This window comes from Lontra canadensis, unplaced genomic scaffold (assembly GCF_010015895.1).
Source record: "Lontra canadensis isolate GAN:19392208 unplaced genomic scaffold, GSC_riverotter_1.0 scaffold4, whole genome shotgun sequence".
In the NCBI taxonomy this organism is placed as follows: Eukaryota; Metazoa; Chordata; class Mammalia; order Carnivora; family Mustelidae; genus Lontra; species Lontra canadensis.
In genome coordinates, this window is record NW_022630998.1 from 52,432,012 (window position 1) to 52,448,948 (window position 16,937).

Below are 16,937 nucleotides of genomic sequence, written 5' to 3' on the forward strand. Positions count from 1 at the left end.
CAGCAGAATCATTTCTGAGAATGTGAGCAGATCAGTTAGGGCTATGAGCTGACATACTAATGGCCTAAAATAATAGGTTGTCATGGTTACCTATGATATGCCAGATGGGGCAAGAATAATCTTGTCAGGTATAGGAATACATTTTATTAAAAAAAAAAAAAAAAAAAAAGCAACTCCCAAGTATATGTGTGTTTTTATACCCAATATGGTACATTGAACTCATGATCAAGAATGGCATTCTGTATCTACTGAGCCAGCCATGAACCCCTAGGAATACCATTTTTATATCAATGGTCCTGTATAGGAATAATTGAACTCCTCTTGAAGAACCCTCTTTGCTGAGAACAATGGATTACTTCATACCTTTGTTTTCCAAATAACCGTTACCAAGTATGGTGGAGTTTTGAGATGTGGAGCCTGGCAAACTTGCTTTCAGAAATCTCCTTTGCTATGTATTCTTCATTTGGGTCACACAGATGGTTATTTCATCCTGCTGAGCTTCGGTTTCTTTCCTTGTGTGATGGAGAGAATTTGGCCTGTGTAATAGATTTGTTAGGAATAAGTGAGAATCTTTATAAATAAAGCACCTGGTACTTAACAAGCACTTAACAAACTAATGCCTGCCTGTCTTTTTTCTTGCTTCCCAGGTAGCTGATGTTCATTGTGTAGTTTCATCATTGTATGTTTGCCTTGAAGTAATAATTGGTGGGAATCCTTGCTTCTTCAGCTTATCTTCTGTGTAAAACAACTTGAGTAGTACAAACATATATTTTTGGGAAAACAGATGTATGATTTGCTACTGCAATAATCATAACCATTAAGAAAGGAATTTTACCAACTTTTTTGGCTTGTGTGCCTTTAAAAAAATGTGTGTGTGTACATTAAACAAAACTTACTAATTTTGATATGCCACTTGGTGACTTCTGCCAAAGTAAACATTTTCATGTTTTTCTTCTGAGACTCATCTTAGTATAATTTTATTTTAGTTTTGGACCCTGGCCAGTTGGCGTAATTTCAGACTAGACATGATGGATCCACATAAATACTTCTAAGGTTTATATTATACAATACATTTTTTATTGGGAGGGGTACATGAACTGTCAAATGCATTTGTGGTTTCAGGTCTGGATTTTATTTAGTAGGCTATTGAAAATTTTTGATTTGTAATTTTGACTCCTGAGTTATTTCTTACTCATATTTTGAGCACTGAGATAACTAATTTTGTACCAAAATGGTGGAATCAAATAATTCTGATTTCCTTTGTTACTAAAGCAATCTCCTGAAAGGTTTTTAAATCTGCCCCCAACCACCAGTTGGCTGCCTCTCAAGAGGCAGTTATGCATACATTTTTCTAGAAGATGACTGTTCTAGAAATTTTAAAAAGGTATCAGTTTGCCAGCTTTATTCAAGAAACAGTATAATAGTAAACACACAGTTTTTTTTTCTTTTAAGATTTTATTTGTTTATTTGACAGAGAGTGATCACAAGTAGGCAGAGAGGCAGGCAGAGAAAGAGAGGGGGAAGCAGACTCCCTACTGAGCAGACAGCCCAACTTGAGGCTCCATCCCAGGACCTTGGGATCATGACCTGAGCCAAAGGCAGATGCTTAACCGACTGAGCCACCCAGGTGCCCCTCACGGTTGTTATTCTTTGGAATATAGGCCTTCCCACTGTGTGCGAGAAGTTATCTCTTACTTGACCAACTACAATAAGAGAGACTTTGTTGGTTAAGCAAAGCTTGTGGATGGGATTGCTGTGACTGGAAGACTCATTTTATATTCAGAGAAGTAGCTTAACTAGGTGTTCTCAACTGGATACATGACGCTTGGTTTTAAAAGCTTAAATAATACCTAGATAGAACCCTATAGGTCATAATTTCTTTAATGACTAAGTAAACTTTTCAAAGAGGAACCTCTTCAAAGAAGAATCTTTCCTTTGATTCACTATCCTAGGTTGTTTTCTGAAATGTGTTGGCCATTGACAAGCCTTTGAAGAAAGCTATCTAAAGTAATATAGTTGATAATTTGATGAAATCTTCTTGTGTATGTGTTGATAGATCTTCCAAGTTTGGTACTTTTTCACTAGAGGCAATAGGCAGAGGGAAAAAATAGAGAATAAGTACCAATTAAGCTCTCTTAATGTGCTTCGTGTTCTGTTAGGCACATTACTTGGCTCTTAGTTTACAACTGTTATGGAAGATATATAAACAGTATTTTTTTTCATTCTCCATATGAGGAAATTCAGCTCAGATAGGTAAGTAATTTGCCCATGCTCCCTTAAGTTTAGTAACTGGCAGAATGCCAGAAGTAAACTCAAGTTAGGTGGGGAAGTCCCAACTCTATGCAGGACCTTACTGTGCCACATCAAAGGAAAGATGTTAGGAGTAGTTAAATAGAAGCTAGAGTAGCAAGTAGATGTTAGCTAGGTGGAAGGTGGGGTCATTGTGTAGAGTGTGGCAAGAGGTTTGGAACAGATATGGGAAATAGAGAAATGTGAAATGAGGCTTAAGTCAGGAGTAAAATTCACTCTTTTGACATACAGTTCTATGAACTTAGACAATTTATGCTTTAGAGTCATGTAACTACTATACAAGATACAGAACTGATCTGTTACCCCAAATAAATTCCCACATGCTATTCTTTTGTAGTCACATCCTTCCGCATCCTAGATCTCTGGCAACCACTGATTGGTTCTCTATCCTATAAAGTAATATAAATGAAATCAGGCAGTATGTAGCCTTTTGAGTCTGGCTTCTTCACTTAGCATAATGCATTTCTAATTAGGCAACCACTAATGATGTAAATGTTATTGTAGAATTTTGCTACAGTTTTTGACCTTGAACTCTCAAAATGCTTTTATCACTCCAAATTCCAGTCTCACGTAAACAGAATTTTTTTTTTTTTTGGCTGAGAAATGATTATAGTTACAGCTTCAAATATCAAAGAAGCCCAAAATAGATTGCTGATAAGTGCACAGAGGAGAAAGTAAAATAGAAGAAAATTAGCCGTCTCTCCCCATACCCTATTACGTCAGCCATCTCCTAGCCTTTTGTACATAGAAATCTGCAAGGAAAGTGTGCTACTGACTGTGACCTTTGCCATCTTGAAAAAGAAAGGGAACAGCTGTTACCATGAGAGGGTGGAAGGAATATATGTTCCTGGCCAGTTGGCACTCTGTGTCTTTTGGGCAGGGAACAACAGGTGACCAACTTCTTCCTTTCTATTTTTGTTGGTGTATGAATAAATAGGCTGTGTGTGTGTGCGCGCGTGCGTGTGTAGCAATCTGAGTCCATATTAAAATAACCTGCCGTTATAGTCCTGGATTTCTTTTTTCAAAAACATCTGTTTAAATATATACACAAATTTATTTTGTGTGTCTTGATGAACTAAGAAACTGCAAGGTTGAGTGTATTGTAGGTCATTATTGACAGAAAAGTACAAAAAGTAAAATCCTTCTTTGGTAAATGTCACTTACAAAACCTCCTTTTCTCCCCTTTGTCCCAACTTAAATACAAAATGAAAAAAAAAACCTAGCAAGATACTTAAGTACTTTTTATAGTAAAACCATCAGCCACAGAGATGTTGTGGTCAGTTCAAGCCAGTGACCAGAGTGCAGGTGTCTGTAAAAGCCCGAGGTTGCTCTGTTTCTTGAACTCTTGCCCCGGATACTTCAGTACCATCTCTGTGAATCACACCCAAACACAGTGCTGCCGACCCCTCCTACCTGGTGCACGGCTCTTTCCACTCTTCCACCTCTATCTTACACAAACTCATCCTTCTGCAGTACAGCTTTCACCAAGCCCTTTCTTGCTCAAGAGCCAGTGTTGGTTTTTTATTTTTTATTGACACCTATCCATGATATTTACCTGGGACAGAACATCCTCACAGTATAGTTTCACTTTGCCCTTTCATATTTGTTATTTCTCAGTGCCCTACTTGAGTTGGATCATTGTGTGTGTGTGTGTGTGTGTGTTGTCTGGCAACAGATTGAGCTCAGTGATCAATCTTTAATGCATTTCTAATTCCATTTCCCATTGCAGTTGTTGAGTGTGTTAGTCTCTTTATTCCATTACAGTTGTTTTGATGTTTTTCTGCTCTATGAAAACCTCCATTTATCCTTTGGTCTCTGATTTTTTTTTAGCAAATGATACTGTTTCCCACTTCATTTTTTAAAAAAGATTTATATTAGAGAGGGATTATGAGCAAGAGGGGCAGAGGAAGAGGGAGAGAGAATCTCAAGAAGATTCCACGATGAGCATGGAGCCTGATGCAGGATTTGATCTTAAGATACAGGATCACAACCTGAGCCAAAACCTCGAGTCAGATGCTTAACGGATCGTGCCAGCCACGTGCCCCTGTTTCCCACTTCATTTAGAAGGATTTAGAGTTAAATCAGTATATGTTTGAAACCTGGATGTACCACATTTTATCACAGCTGATAGCCAGTAATACACATCTGAGTTTTCCTTTCTCCAGCCCACAACCACCCTGCTGTGGACCTCTCTAAGATCCTCAACGAAAGGTTGAAGCAGAACCCAGCTTTTCTAGCACCAGCTGGTGTCTATTCTGAGTGGCCAGTGCTGGTGCAGCACTAGTTGTTAAATATTTTTAATTTCACCCTTATTATATCTATGACTTTAATTAAGTTACTTATCCTTTCTGAGTCATCCTCTCATCTTTAAAATGGGGATAATAATACCTGTTTTACAAGGTGACTTTGTGCATTCATCAAATACTTGAGGGCCTGCCCTCTTTTAAGCACTGACTTAGGTGCTTGGGATAGATCAGCGAACAAAACAAAAAAATCCTTTCCTAATGGAGCTTCTATTCTAGTATTATGAGGATGAAGTGAAAATTAATGTTAAATATTCAGTAAGGTGCCAAACGCACAGAGGTACGCACACTGTTTTAGTTCTCTTGATTCTTTGCCATGCTTTCCCATCAGGGCCAAAGGGCCAGGGGGAGCATGGGAACAGGGAAGAAAGGTGAAGCCAGTACTAGTAACTGGACGTGACTTCCCTAAAGAGGACTTGTGTCCTGACTACATTGCGTAGCACTACAAATGAAATAGGAAGCTTATAAATTTTTTTGTAAAAAATGCTAGCTAACCCTGTTCTTGATGGTCTTGGTTGTCTACCTATGCTTTCATTTCCTCCATCTACTTTGGTTGTAGCTCCGTCCATTCATTTACATCGTTAAGGCCTTTCTGGCTTAACTGACTGAGCTGCCCAGGTGCCCTTGTCACCTCTACCCGCTCAGTCTTCACTCCTTAAATCTTGCCAGTCTTTCTATTCTCAGTTCAGGTGCTGTAGTCCTTCTATCAGTGACCTCTTGTCTATTCTTTTTCTGCTCAGCTTCCTTGTAAGTGGCATTTGCTAAGACCAAATGAACTCAGTGGGCTCATGGCCTCATTGGCCTGGGTTCAGATCCTAACTCTACAACTATGTGGCCTTGGGCAGGTTTCTTCATCTTCAAAATGTTGTAATAATATCTATCTTTACAAGTTATTGAGGGATTACAAAGCTGCAACACCTAGAATTCTGTCAGGATATAGGGTGAGAGTTAAGTAAAAAGTAGCTCCTGTTACTGGTAATTTTTTAAAAATACCCCTTCATTTTCCCTGACATTATCTTTTCCTTCATGTTCTCATCCTATTTTCCTGAAAGTTCCATTCCTTATTAGTTGGCTTTGTTGACTTTGTGTTTTCTTTCCAAGATTATGGCCGTTGTCACTTTCTCTGAGGGATCTAAATAAAATCTCATGGCCTGTCCTCTTTATAATTGATCATTTCTGGTATTTATCTTTAGTCTACATTCTCTCTTGAGTGTCAGATGTGAGTGTCTAGCTGTGTACTAAACGTGAAACATTTGTGTCAAATGAAGAGGCATATTAATTAGGAGTGCACTGAATCCGTAAAGGGAACCATCTCTCTTACCTACAAACTTACTAGTTTAATTTGTTAAGTTGAGAAATTTTTGAGTGATTCTTTTTGCTTTTGGACACCTAATGATCCTTTATAAAGGACGAGAAGAAAACTCTATTCGGAAATAACACGTAATTCTTGTCAACAGGAAGATTTCTCCTGTGATTCTGTAGAGAATATATAACACCTGTTTCCAAAGAAAGCAAGAAAAATACTATACACCCCCACAAATGTATTTTGTTCAAACTGAATTGGACACTAAATAAAGAACATTCCTTAAGTTTGGAATGAATGCAATTTTCTAAAAACTGCTTACGTAGCACAAAATAGTAAAGAGCCAAAAAATTTTTGTTTACTTTTAACCTAGGATTGCTAAAAGGGGAAAATGAAAGGGTTCATAGAAGCAAATTTCACAAATGTAACTGTAGACTTACTTGTTAGACTCAAGTATATTATATGTAGAAAAACTCACAAACATGGTTAAATTGACATATGCTGGACTTTTTTTTTTTCAAAGGGAGAATATTTCTTACATAAAGGTTTTATGCATTACCCTTTTTGGTAAAACATGAGCTCCTAGAAGCAGTTCCCTCATTGTTTATTTTTGTTTTAAGTTTTGCTGAGGTTTCACATTTCTCTTTTGTAGTTTACAGCAAAGTGTACTTAGACATCAGGATGTCTCAGTCAGCCCACACATAGTAGATTAAGATGTAGCCTAGCTCATCCAAAGCAATTCCACTTTCACCCGCAATCTGACCGAAGGAAGTCAGTTATTTGTCTATATGTGCAGATCAGCTTAGACTCATAGAATCATGGACTTGACTGAAAGGGATCTAAGAGATAATGTCATTCTTCTTTGTCATTCGTAGGTATGGAAACTGAGACCCTAGTAGTTAGACTCCTTTCCTAAAAAAGAGGTGGTATGATGTGGTGAAAAGATAAGGAACTTTTTGTTAAAATGCTGGCTTCTCTCCTTACCACCTGTGTAATAATGATTATTTGCCCTACTCTATTCCCACAAGCTGTGTACTCTTGGGTGAGTTACTTAGTGTTTCTGAGTTTCTGGTAAGATTTAGCCCAGAGATATAGGTAGTACATTTTCACTTTCTTGAGATTTAAAAATAAGTTATTAAGTATAATGAATATAATACTTTCATTGTTCATTTCAAACTATTTTGTGATTTTCATTTTGATTCTTGACCTACAACTTAGTGACTTTTAAGTTTTCAAATCTACAGATTTTAGAGGATTGTCTTTTTTTTCCCTTTCATGGAATTGTTGGAGACAATACATAGACAAATACTTGGCAAATAGCAGGTACTGAATGAATGTTTTCTCTTTTCCTTCGAGAAATGAAATTCTGCTTTTTTTTTTTTAACATTTAAAAAATTTATTTGACAGAGAGAGACACAGAGAGAGAGGAACAGAAGCAGGGTAGTGGGAGAGTGAGAAGCAGGCTTCCCACTGAGCAGGGAGCCCGATGTGGGGCTGGATCCCAGGACCCTGGGATTATGACCTGAGTGGAAGGCAGACGCCCAACAACTGAACCTCCCAGGCACCCCGAAATCCTGCTTTTGAAACTAGGACAGAAAACATAAAATTGTAATTAGCATAACTAATACTAAAAATGACTTTAGTTCTATAATATAACCAGATAAGGAGGCAATATATAGAGAGCAAAGAAAGATGATGGAAAAGGATACAAATGGGAGGAGCGGAGGTGGGAAGGAGAATTAGGAGAAGATGTAGGAATGTCAAGTGAATTAATTCTTTATTTTATTTTATTTATTTATTTGACAGAGATTACAAGTAGGCAGAGAGGCAGGCAGAGAGAGAGAGGAGGAAGCAGGCTCCCTGCTGAGCAGAGAGCCCGATGTGGGGCTCAATCCCAGGACCCTGGGATCATGATCTGAGCCAAAGGCAGAGGCTTTAACCCACTGAGCCATGCAGGCGCCCCCTAGATATAGAGTTTTGATTTATCTACTTAATATGTGATAGATAAGCATAGCTCTCAAAAATTATGAGAGCAGACATCCCCAAAGTAATTATTTTACTATAAGTGTACTTCTTTCTGATCCTGTCAGTCAGGTTAAAAAGTGAAGGGATGATTTCTATTGCTTTGTTTTTTGTTTTAAACAAGAGAGTAAAATAGGCTTTTGCTTTGTCCTGGATTCAAACAATATATTTCCCATAGATAGGACTTTTTCAGGTAGGTTGCATGTATAGCATTTCAGGAAACACAATGAAGAACTTCATTGTGACAAAGTATTTTTTTTAATTTCAAAATTAATTATTTTGGCCTTTTGTTTTGTTGTAAAATACTCAAACATGGAAGTATATACAGTAGGAAATCAGTTTGCTTACTGATTTGTATGAATACCATCTCTGGACATAACTGCTTAAAAGTTGGTGATATATTCTAGGCTTTCTGATGACAATTTAGATACAAACACATAATTTGTTTTATGTAAGTGAAATTATACTGAATATAGTGTTTGTATAGATTATTTTGATTACTTAACAATATATTGGACATATTTCTATGTATATGATCCATACTCATTCATTAGGTTTTAAAATTTTTTCCAGATTTTATGGTAGTAAGTCTGAAGTATAAGTACAGTTTTTTAAAAAAGATTTATTCATTTGAGAGCAAGCGAGTGGGAGGCGAAGGAAGAGGGAGAGAGACTCTTAAGCAGACTGCGCTGAGTGCAGAGCCTGATGCGGGGTTCGATCCCACAATCCTGAGATCAGGACCTGAACTGAAATTAAGAGTCAGACACATACCACCTCAGCTCCCCAATATGTTTTTATATGAAGATAACATACACTTGTATGTGCCTTAGCATGATCGTGACCTATAATAGTTTCTCAATACATGTTCGTTTTTATTCTTCTTCTTGGACATATATGAGAAGGGCCGTGGAAGATGATTAATCGTTTTTTGAGTAGTGAAACCTATAAGGATTCACAGTCAAAATCCACAACCATAATATTAATCTTTTCACTATAAAGGAAACCTTTCTTCTAAGGATATTTGTGTTTTGTGATTTGGGTTTATAAATTGCTGCAAGACCAGCAGGATGGCTATTTAAGAGTGTTGTGAGTTAGGCTGCTGATTATTTTAGGTATTTCTGGTAAGAGCAAATATTTTTTATTGGTGAATAAGATACCACATTATGGTTTATCCTTTTTACTGAGAGTGTACAGTATAGTATGTACTATAGAGTTGTACAGTATGTGATAACATTTTATGTGGGAATCTTGAACAAAGTTCTTTGCTAACTCTGAAGATGTTTAGAGGCAGGTGCTGAGACTGGAAATCCAATACTACTGTTATGGGCAGGTAGGCAAATGTGTGCTTTGTGATTAAGTTTCAGATCTGATTGTTTCTAGTGGTTCTAGAGAAGAGGCTAGGAAAAGATGGATCTGGAGCTGATTGTTAATTATTTGTAAAGTCCTGTCTTGAAGTATTAATGCTTTATACTTTCTGTCCTCTCTTTTTCACATCTGACCCTTGTTCTTTTTGGCAGGGAAGTTGTGGGCCTCTGTTTTGGGGGAATCAGTAAAGAGGATTGGTTTGGGGCCCCAACTTCTTTACTCCCTAAGGAAAGAGTAAGGGGTGCTGCCAGGAGAAGGGCTTCCACAATAGCCAAATCTGAAGCTTTCTGTGTACAGGCATTGCCCTCAGGATTCCAGGCATTTATAGAACTATAAATTTCTTGTAGCATTCAACGTGGGTATATCAGCCTGTTTATCTTTATTTGTCAACACTTTGCCTGCCTAGTGGAAAACATGCTTGAGAAATAGTTGTTAGAACATAGAATTGGAAGTGCTTCCCTAGCATGTTCTTGAACTTCAGATTGATAATCCGTTTTCTGTTTTTGTTTTTGGGTCTTTTCTTGATTTATTTGTTTAAATGTTTCTTTCCAAAAGACTCAAGTTACTTAAAACATTTGAAAACCTGAGTTTATGGTTACACAAATGTTTTATGTGCCTCAGAGGCTTTTGCTCACTTGTTTATTCATTTGTTCATTTATTTATTCAACAAATATTCCTTGAAGTGCTTATTGTAAGCAGGATTGTGGGAGGAATGCTAACAGTCATCTACTCAAAGGAAAAGTGGAAAATATATTCTGGAGAGATACCAAAGACTGAATGTATGTAGGTAGATGTGTGTAAGAGAAAGACACCTATCCATGTATATGTTTCAAGAGACATGGCCTAAAGTTCTCTCCTAAATATATTTAGAATCTGTTTCTTCTATTCCAGCTATTGCTTCTCTATTTCAGGCCCTCAGCATCTCTCATACACATACAAGAAATACACTGTATTTCTTGGCTCTGGACTTTCCCTCTATTCTAACTTTACACTGCTTTTTCCTTCATATGGCTCTTCTCAAGAGTTTTCCCCCCTGCTAAAGTACAGATTGGATTGTGTGTCTCCTTTACCCACAGAATAAAATTTAAAGTTCCTAATATATAGTTTTAGTACAGATTCTGTAAATAGTTCATTGATGAGGCTTTCCACAGTTATCCACTTTTATTTATTATCTATTCCATGGTGAGACCCTAACTGGTTTTACCTTGTTCTAATATGTGGCTCTGGATATATTCCATTTCCTTCTGTGGACCGGTTCTCATCATTGCCTACTCTGCCCTCAGTGCCGGGAGGCTGACCTTCCCCTTTGAGTTCTAGATGTGTTTGGACAATGGGAAACATTGACAGGAGGAGAGTAGGGTTGCCGTGTTAATTTTTTGGCTTCTCCTGCCACTTCATGTGTTGTTTGCTTTCCCAGAGGTCACAGTTCTCATGAAGCTGTCCTCTTTGTACTTTTAAGGCTTAGGGGTGGCAGCTTCAGGAGGTTGCACTGTCCCTTGACTCTGACCGTCTTCCATACCTTGCAAATAGTCCTTTATTAAGCGGTTCTTAAATTACTCCGTTTAAGGGTGCTGTTTCCTGCTGGGGTCCTGATTGCTGCATTTTCTCAATACTCTAAGCTTCACTTTTGCTTGTAATTATAGCTGTTACTTTCCTGTAGCACTATCTCTTTTATTAAACATTTTTTGGTGAACCCTTATTCATTTGTCTCCCCTTCCAGTCTTTTTTCCTGGCACTGTGGTTGCAATATAATAGGAATTGAAATGTCTGAATGAATAAGAAGGGAGATTTTCAAGAGAATGGACATTTGAATTTCCCTGGATGGCGTAATACTTACTTAGATGTCTGAAATAGGATCTTTTGAGAAAACATGGGGAGGTAGTATGTACTGAAGTCCATTTAATCACTTTAATGTCTAGATTTTTATTTTGTTCTTCTCATGAAGTAAATTTAGCACTTTTTAAAAATTGTTGCTTCAACTTATTTTTCTTTAGGTTTCAGATGTGCTTTATTTTTTCAGTCATGCTGTATTTTAATGGGTGCACTGTGTTTTTACTTGGGATCAGTTACGAATTTGTTTTGAAACTGTTCAATATTATACCGGCTGGCATGATTACTGATCTCTCCATTCCTTTGGGGTGATGCTGCCAACAGGGGACAAGATCCATTCTGTTCCAGTTTGTGTTGCTGTGTATGCACGTACAGCAATACAGAAAGTAGCTCCACTGGCTAATACAGCATTACCATATTTGTCATGGAAATCGGATGTCTGTTTCTGGTGGCTCTGTGTTGCTGTTGCTTGTTGCATGCTTTGTTTTTGTTTTAAGATTTTATTTATTTGTCAGAGAGAGAGAGACATGCGCGCGAGCCGGAGCGCATGCGGACAAACAGGAGCGGCCGGCAGAGGGAGAAGCAGACTTCCCGCCGGGCAGAGAGCGCATTGTGAGCCTCCAAGGGCCCTGGGATGGTGACCTGAGCCAAAGGCAGATGCTTAACTGACTGAGCCATCCAGGCATCCCTTACTGCATGCTTTGATCTTGGAGACGACTAAGAGCATTTCTGGCCATGAGAAACATCCTGAAGCTGAAGACAGGGTGGTGCAACTGCAGCAACTGGTTTGCTACAGCTTTGTGCCAAGTCCCCTTGCAAAGAGACCTGAAAAACCTGGTGCTTCTACATACTAAGAATTGACATTAGTTTCTCTTTAAAATGTGTTTGAGAGTAATTCCATTTATCCTTTTGGAATTTTGGAGTATTTTGTAATACCATGTCTTTAAGGATGTATGTACTATAATATGGGAGAGATTTCAATTATCACTTTATTGAAGGAGAATATAGGAAGCATATCTATCTGTCGAAGTATTCATTTATTTATCTTCCTCTGTATATCTTAGAAGGCATGCACTAAGAGCAGACATACTATAGTTAACAAGTGTGTTAAGAAGACTGAAAAATGTTTAGCAAGAACTTTTAAAAAGCGACTTCTCATATGGAAATATTTCAATTAAGAAAAAAACTAGAATTATGATTTGGGTCAAAATATTTCTATATCCTTTATATAATGATATACCTGTTCCATGAAATGGTTTATTTCGAGAAGCATCTTCCTATAATACTTAGACACAGTACTCTCCATTACTATCCCCCAAAATTACTGTTGAAAATAATCTTTACAGAAGAGAATATTCCATTGCCTTTTTTTCCTTTTTTAAATTATTAACATATAATGTATTATTTGTTTCAGGGGTACAGGACTGTGATTCACTAGTCTTAGGCAATACATAGCACTTACCGCAACACATACCTTCCCTAATGTCCATCACCTAGCTTCCCCATTCCATTGCTTTTTAAAATAGAGGTGTTTGTTTATTCTTGAGGGGGAGGTTAGATTTGCCCGTGTGTGTGTGTGTGTGTGTGTGTGTGTGTGTGTGTGTGTGTGTTTATCCGTCCTAGTCTTTTTGGGCTGCTGTGACATTATGGTGTAGACTGGGTGGCTTAAACATTAGAAGTTTATTTTTTCACAGTTCTGGAGGCTAGAATTCTGATATCAGGATGCCAGCATGCTTGGGTTTAGGTGAGGACCCTCTTCCTGGCCTATAGATGGCTGCATTTTCCTGTGTCCTGTCATGCCCTTTCCTTGGTGCATATACATGGAGGGAGAGAGGGATCTCTCTATTTTCCTCTTCTTCTGAGACCAGTCCTATTGGATTAAGTTAATAGATTTATGACCTCATTTAACCCTAATTACCTACTAAAAGACCTGCCTCCAAATATGAAAAAATTGGAGTTTAGAGCTCCAAAATAAGAATTCTGGGGGCCACATAATTCAGTTCATAGGAATGTACGTGTGTGTGTAATATATGAGTAATAAAGGAAATAATTATAATATATTTAACTAGAAGAAAGTATTCATGCTTAGACAATGACAACCCAGTATTGAAGTTCAGCACTGAAGTTTCTTGATAAAGATATTGCTCTGTTAGTGGAGGTGGCATAATATTATAATAAAAGGGTGGTTATCCAAAGATCCCTTTTTCCTCAGACCTCAGAGACTACTCAGTTCTCACTCTCCTTGATGTCTTAGTATTCGCATCCTACCTTTGCCCAGATACTGACTTGTTACTCTAAGCTACTTCTCTTGGCTTTTGTATCACAACATTGCCCTACTTCTCTATTGTTCATTCTTTTGCAAGAATGGCCATTGTGTGCTGCTGAACAAAATGGACACAACCTTTGCCCTCTAGAGCATGTAGTCATCCTCTTTTCCTTTTTTTCCTACAGTCTGTCCATGATTTCATTATGGATATTTAGTCATTAGCTGATTGTTTTATCTCTGTTAGTTTTGATTTTAGGCTGTTTCTGATCCGTTGCATTCCCCTGGCATAAGTTACCACCTCTAATGCCAGTATCTTGGGTATCTCTTTTTATTTCTGATTGTTTGCCATTATAGCCATTTAATGTATTTTTATTCAGAGCCCACTGTGTGTGTGTGCCTGGTGTAAAGAATATGAGAATGATAGTCTTTGCCTTCAAGTTGGTGATAGAATGTCATAGGCAATATGAAATATAGTGTGATAGATGTGTGTATAATTTGCCGCTGGACCAATACACAGGGCATGGCTGCCTTGGACTGAAGGGGAAATGAGAGGGCAGGTATCCCCAGTAGAAGGCTGAACGTAAATAAAGCCACCTAGGGTTTTGAAAACATAACATGGAAAGGCAACAGCAAATGATTCAGTCTGATTGGAATCTTAAAGGCTGCATGGAGAAGAGTCAGAGATGAGGCTGAGCATTTAAGAAGTTACCAGATAACCCCAAAGGCAATATTCTCAATACTAAACTAATTTTCTTCCAACATAAACCATGTCCCACTCACAGTTTCACATTTCTGTCAGTGGGCCCACCATTCTCTTTCTTGCCAAACCCTGAAGTGTCCTCTTCAGGTCTGCCTCCGCACTTGTAGTTAGGCATGAATTTAAATCATTTCTATATTCAGAACACTCCTTTGTGCATTCTCTTCTTTTTTCACTATTAACACACTACTTATCAGCTAATTACTGGATTATTTCAAGGCTATATGAAATGGTCTCCTTTCTACTGTGGTTTTTTTTTTTTTAATTTCTAGCATCCCCTATTTTACCCTGTTGCTGATCCTGACTGAGCTAAGAGGGCAGTGATATTTTATTTCCTACAGGAAAAGTCCTTTTTTAGGCCAGTATTGTAAATATGTAATTCTTTTTACTAAATGCGAAAATTTCAAGCTCTCTTCTTCCCATTAAAAACCACAGAATTGGGTGCCTGGGTGGCTCAGTTGTTAAGCATCTGCCTTCAGCTCAGGTCATGAGCCCAGGGTCCTGGGATTGAGCCCCACATCGGGCTCCCTGCTCAGCGGGAAACCTGCTTCTCTCTCTCCCACCTTCCTTGCTTGTGTTCCCTCTTTGGTTGTCTCTCTATGTCAAATAAATAAAATCTTAAAAAAAGCAAAAAACAAAAACCACAGAATTGAAGAATTAAGAGTTATCCATAGCAAAGAACATTTTGTTCCATTAACTTTGAGTTTTCATTATGAACATAATATGTATTTTATACTGAACAAGCTTTTTCAAATCATCAGTCTCCCACCTCCCAACTTCTTGTCACAGTTCTCATGTTTTAATTTATCCAGATCACTTGCCTCCATGGGAGGCCACATATACAATGACAGTGGAAACAGCCTGTACTGGAATCCTGGTTTTACTCCTTATTCATTTTAGCAAGGGTCCACATTTGTCTAAGCCTCATAATAACTTTATGTGAAAAATGGGAGAAGTGGTATTACCTGCAGGGTTATAAGTAAGAATGGAGTTAATCTGTGTAGCCCAGTGCCTGGCATGTGGGAGCACGCAGTACAAGTTGGCTCTAAAATGTTACATACCTTGAAAACCCCTTGCTCATTCCCTCTGTGCTCTTGTTAGTGCGACCTCATGCTGACCTTGCTTTTTTGTACCACTAAATACTCTCCCTGAACCCCTCCCTATTGCCTGTGGTTTACCTGCTATGACAGGTTCAACTCAGTTGCCTTTTTAAAAATAGTCTTTTCTAATAACTCTAGTTCACGTTGACCTCTGAGTTCCTATAGGACCTTTTATATCATTTTAGAAATTAGACACACTTAATGTCTTTTTTATTGTATTTCTTTGTAAATTTACATAGTATAAAATTCACTTATTTTGATGTACATTCTGTGAGTTTTGACAAATGCTAAGAGTTATGGGTAACCGTCACAGTCAAGATACAGAACAATTTCATCCCCCCTCCCTCCCCATAGCTATCTTGGTATTACATTTTAAGCAATTTCCTCCAATATACATTCTGTTTCTACACATAAGGTTTAGGCTCTTGAACCTAGTGTCAGTTTTATACTAGTTTGTCTCCCTTTGTGTGGCCTAACCTAGTGCCGAACATACAGCAAGTAGAGGTGAGAGTGTTTGCATTGTATAAAACAAAGCATAAAAACATAGTAAATTTCAATATACTACAAGGCTTCTCATTTAAGTTATTTAACTTCTCTTTGGTCTTTCACTTTACTTGGGTGAAAAATTTGAAATGGATTGTATAATTGGCTCAAGTGATTTCAAGTCTTTCAGGGCTAATCATTTTAAATATATCTTTGGGAAAAAAAGGCTAGTTTCTTTCTGTTTCTATTATCAAATACACTTATGGTTTCTATTTTTTCCTAACCCTATTAATTTGCTTTTTAATGTGAAACAAAGGTTTCTATCCCCCCCACCCGAGTATTTTTGGCTGTTATATTATTGATAACTAAATATATTTATAGTTTTCCCTTTTTTTCTTAAACATACTAAAAATATCAATCAATTTGATTAAAAATAAACTAGTTACAAAATGTAAAATAGAAAGCCTCCTGTTTTTTCAGCTTTATTGTTCTGTGGGCCAATTTTGCTCCCTTCTCTGGGTATTTCTTTTATTGATTGTCTTTAAAATCAGAGGTCAACGCAAGCAAGAGAATTTATACTTGATAAGTGTGGGGCTGATATGGACAAGCTAATGCTGCATGGTTTCCTTTATCTCTACTCTTGGGTATTTTGGAGTATTGATCCTTTTCAGAAAGGACCAAATATGGTTAAAATTTGCATCCCATTCAGTAGAGTTTACTTCATAATGAAGTGAATTGAATTTAACCATGTGTATCTTTTTTCCCTTCCCCAACAGCTTCCATGCCTATGGCTGTTCTAAATTTGGGCCAAATAAGTCCATTTCAGAAAGGCTTTTTCTGTAAAGACAACAGCATCCAGTATCCGTACCATGACAGTACCGTCACAACCACTGTCCTCTCCGTAGTGGGGCTTGGTTTACCCATTTCCTCTGTAAGTAAATAAATAAGTAGGTAGTGATGCGTTTATTGTGCTGGAGGATGGATGAAGTGAAGTTGGGGTGGAAATAAATCTGTAGTACTGTCTTCACCAGTGTTGATGTGGTGAATGACTGGGGAATATACCCACTGTTTTCATCTAGGGACAGTGTTACTTCAGTTAAAGGGGATTGTTACCCAAAATAACTTGAAGTCCTCATGAAGAACTATAGAACGATTAATTTACGATGGAAGTGTTCATTTAAGTCATTTGGACCAATGC

General features: G+C 37.7%; 2 protein-coding genes across 4 annotated transcripts in view; one reads left to right on the top strand and one right to left on the bottom strand.

The window, feature by feature from the left end:
* The window catches only part of PLPP1 (phospholipid phosphatase 1), a 91,722-nt gene that overhangs the window by 16,400 nt on the left and 58,385 nt on the right, over positions 1–16,937 (top strand). Inside the window, exon 2 of one of the 2 annotated variants that reach the window (XM_032850505.1) lies at positions 16,516–16,670. The exons of the other annotated variant lie outside the window; for it this stretch is intronic. Within the exon in view, the coding sequence (XP_032706396.1) occupies positions 16,516–16,670 (155 nt within the window). The remainder of the gene's footprint in view (positions 1–16,515; positions 16,671–16,937) is intronic. 2 annotated transcript variants of the gene reach the window in all.
* LOC116863037 (cytochrome c oxidase subunit 7B, mitochondrial-like) lies at positions 11,417–11,888 on the bottom strand. Of its 2 annotated transcripts, none has more exons than XM_032850533.1 (2): positions 11,830–11,888; positions 11,417–11,612 (listed from the first exon to the last, which is right to left on the bottom strand). In XM_032850533.1, the coding sequence occupies exons 1-2, from the start codon at positions 11,877–11,879 to the stop codon at positions 11,417–11,419; spliced, it is 246 nt and encodes an 81-aa protein (XP_032706424.1). In that variant the 5' UTR covers positions 11,880–11,888. The 2 variants fall into 2 exon arrangements, with proteins under 2 accessions (XP_032706424.1, XP_032706415.1); XM_032850524.1 differs by having other exon boundaries at positions 11,827–11,888.

Bases quoted from the DNA above. Each gene is read 5' to 3' on its own strand.
- LOC116863037 (XM_032850524.1), bottom strand. From the start codon at position 11,879: ATGTTTCTCATGGCCAGAAATGCTCTTAGTCGTCTCCAAGATCAAAGC. The intron at 11,613-11,826 runs GTAAGGGATGCC...ACAAAAACAAAG, and splicing joins CTCCAAGATCAAAGCATGCA to CATGCAACAAGCAACAGCAA.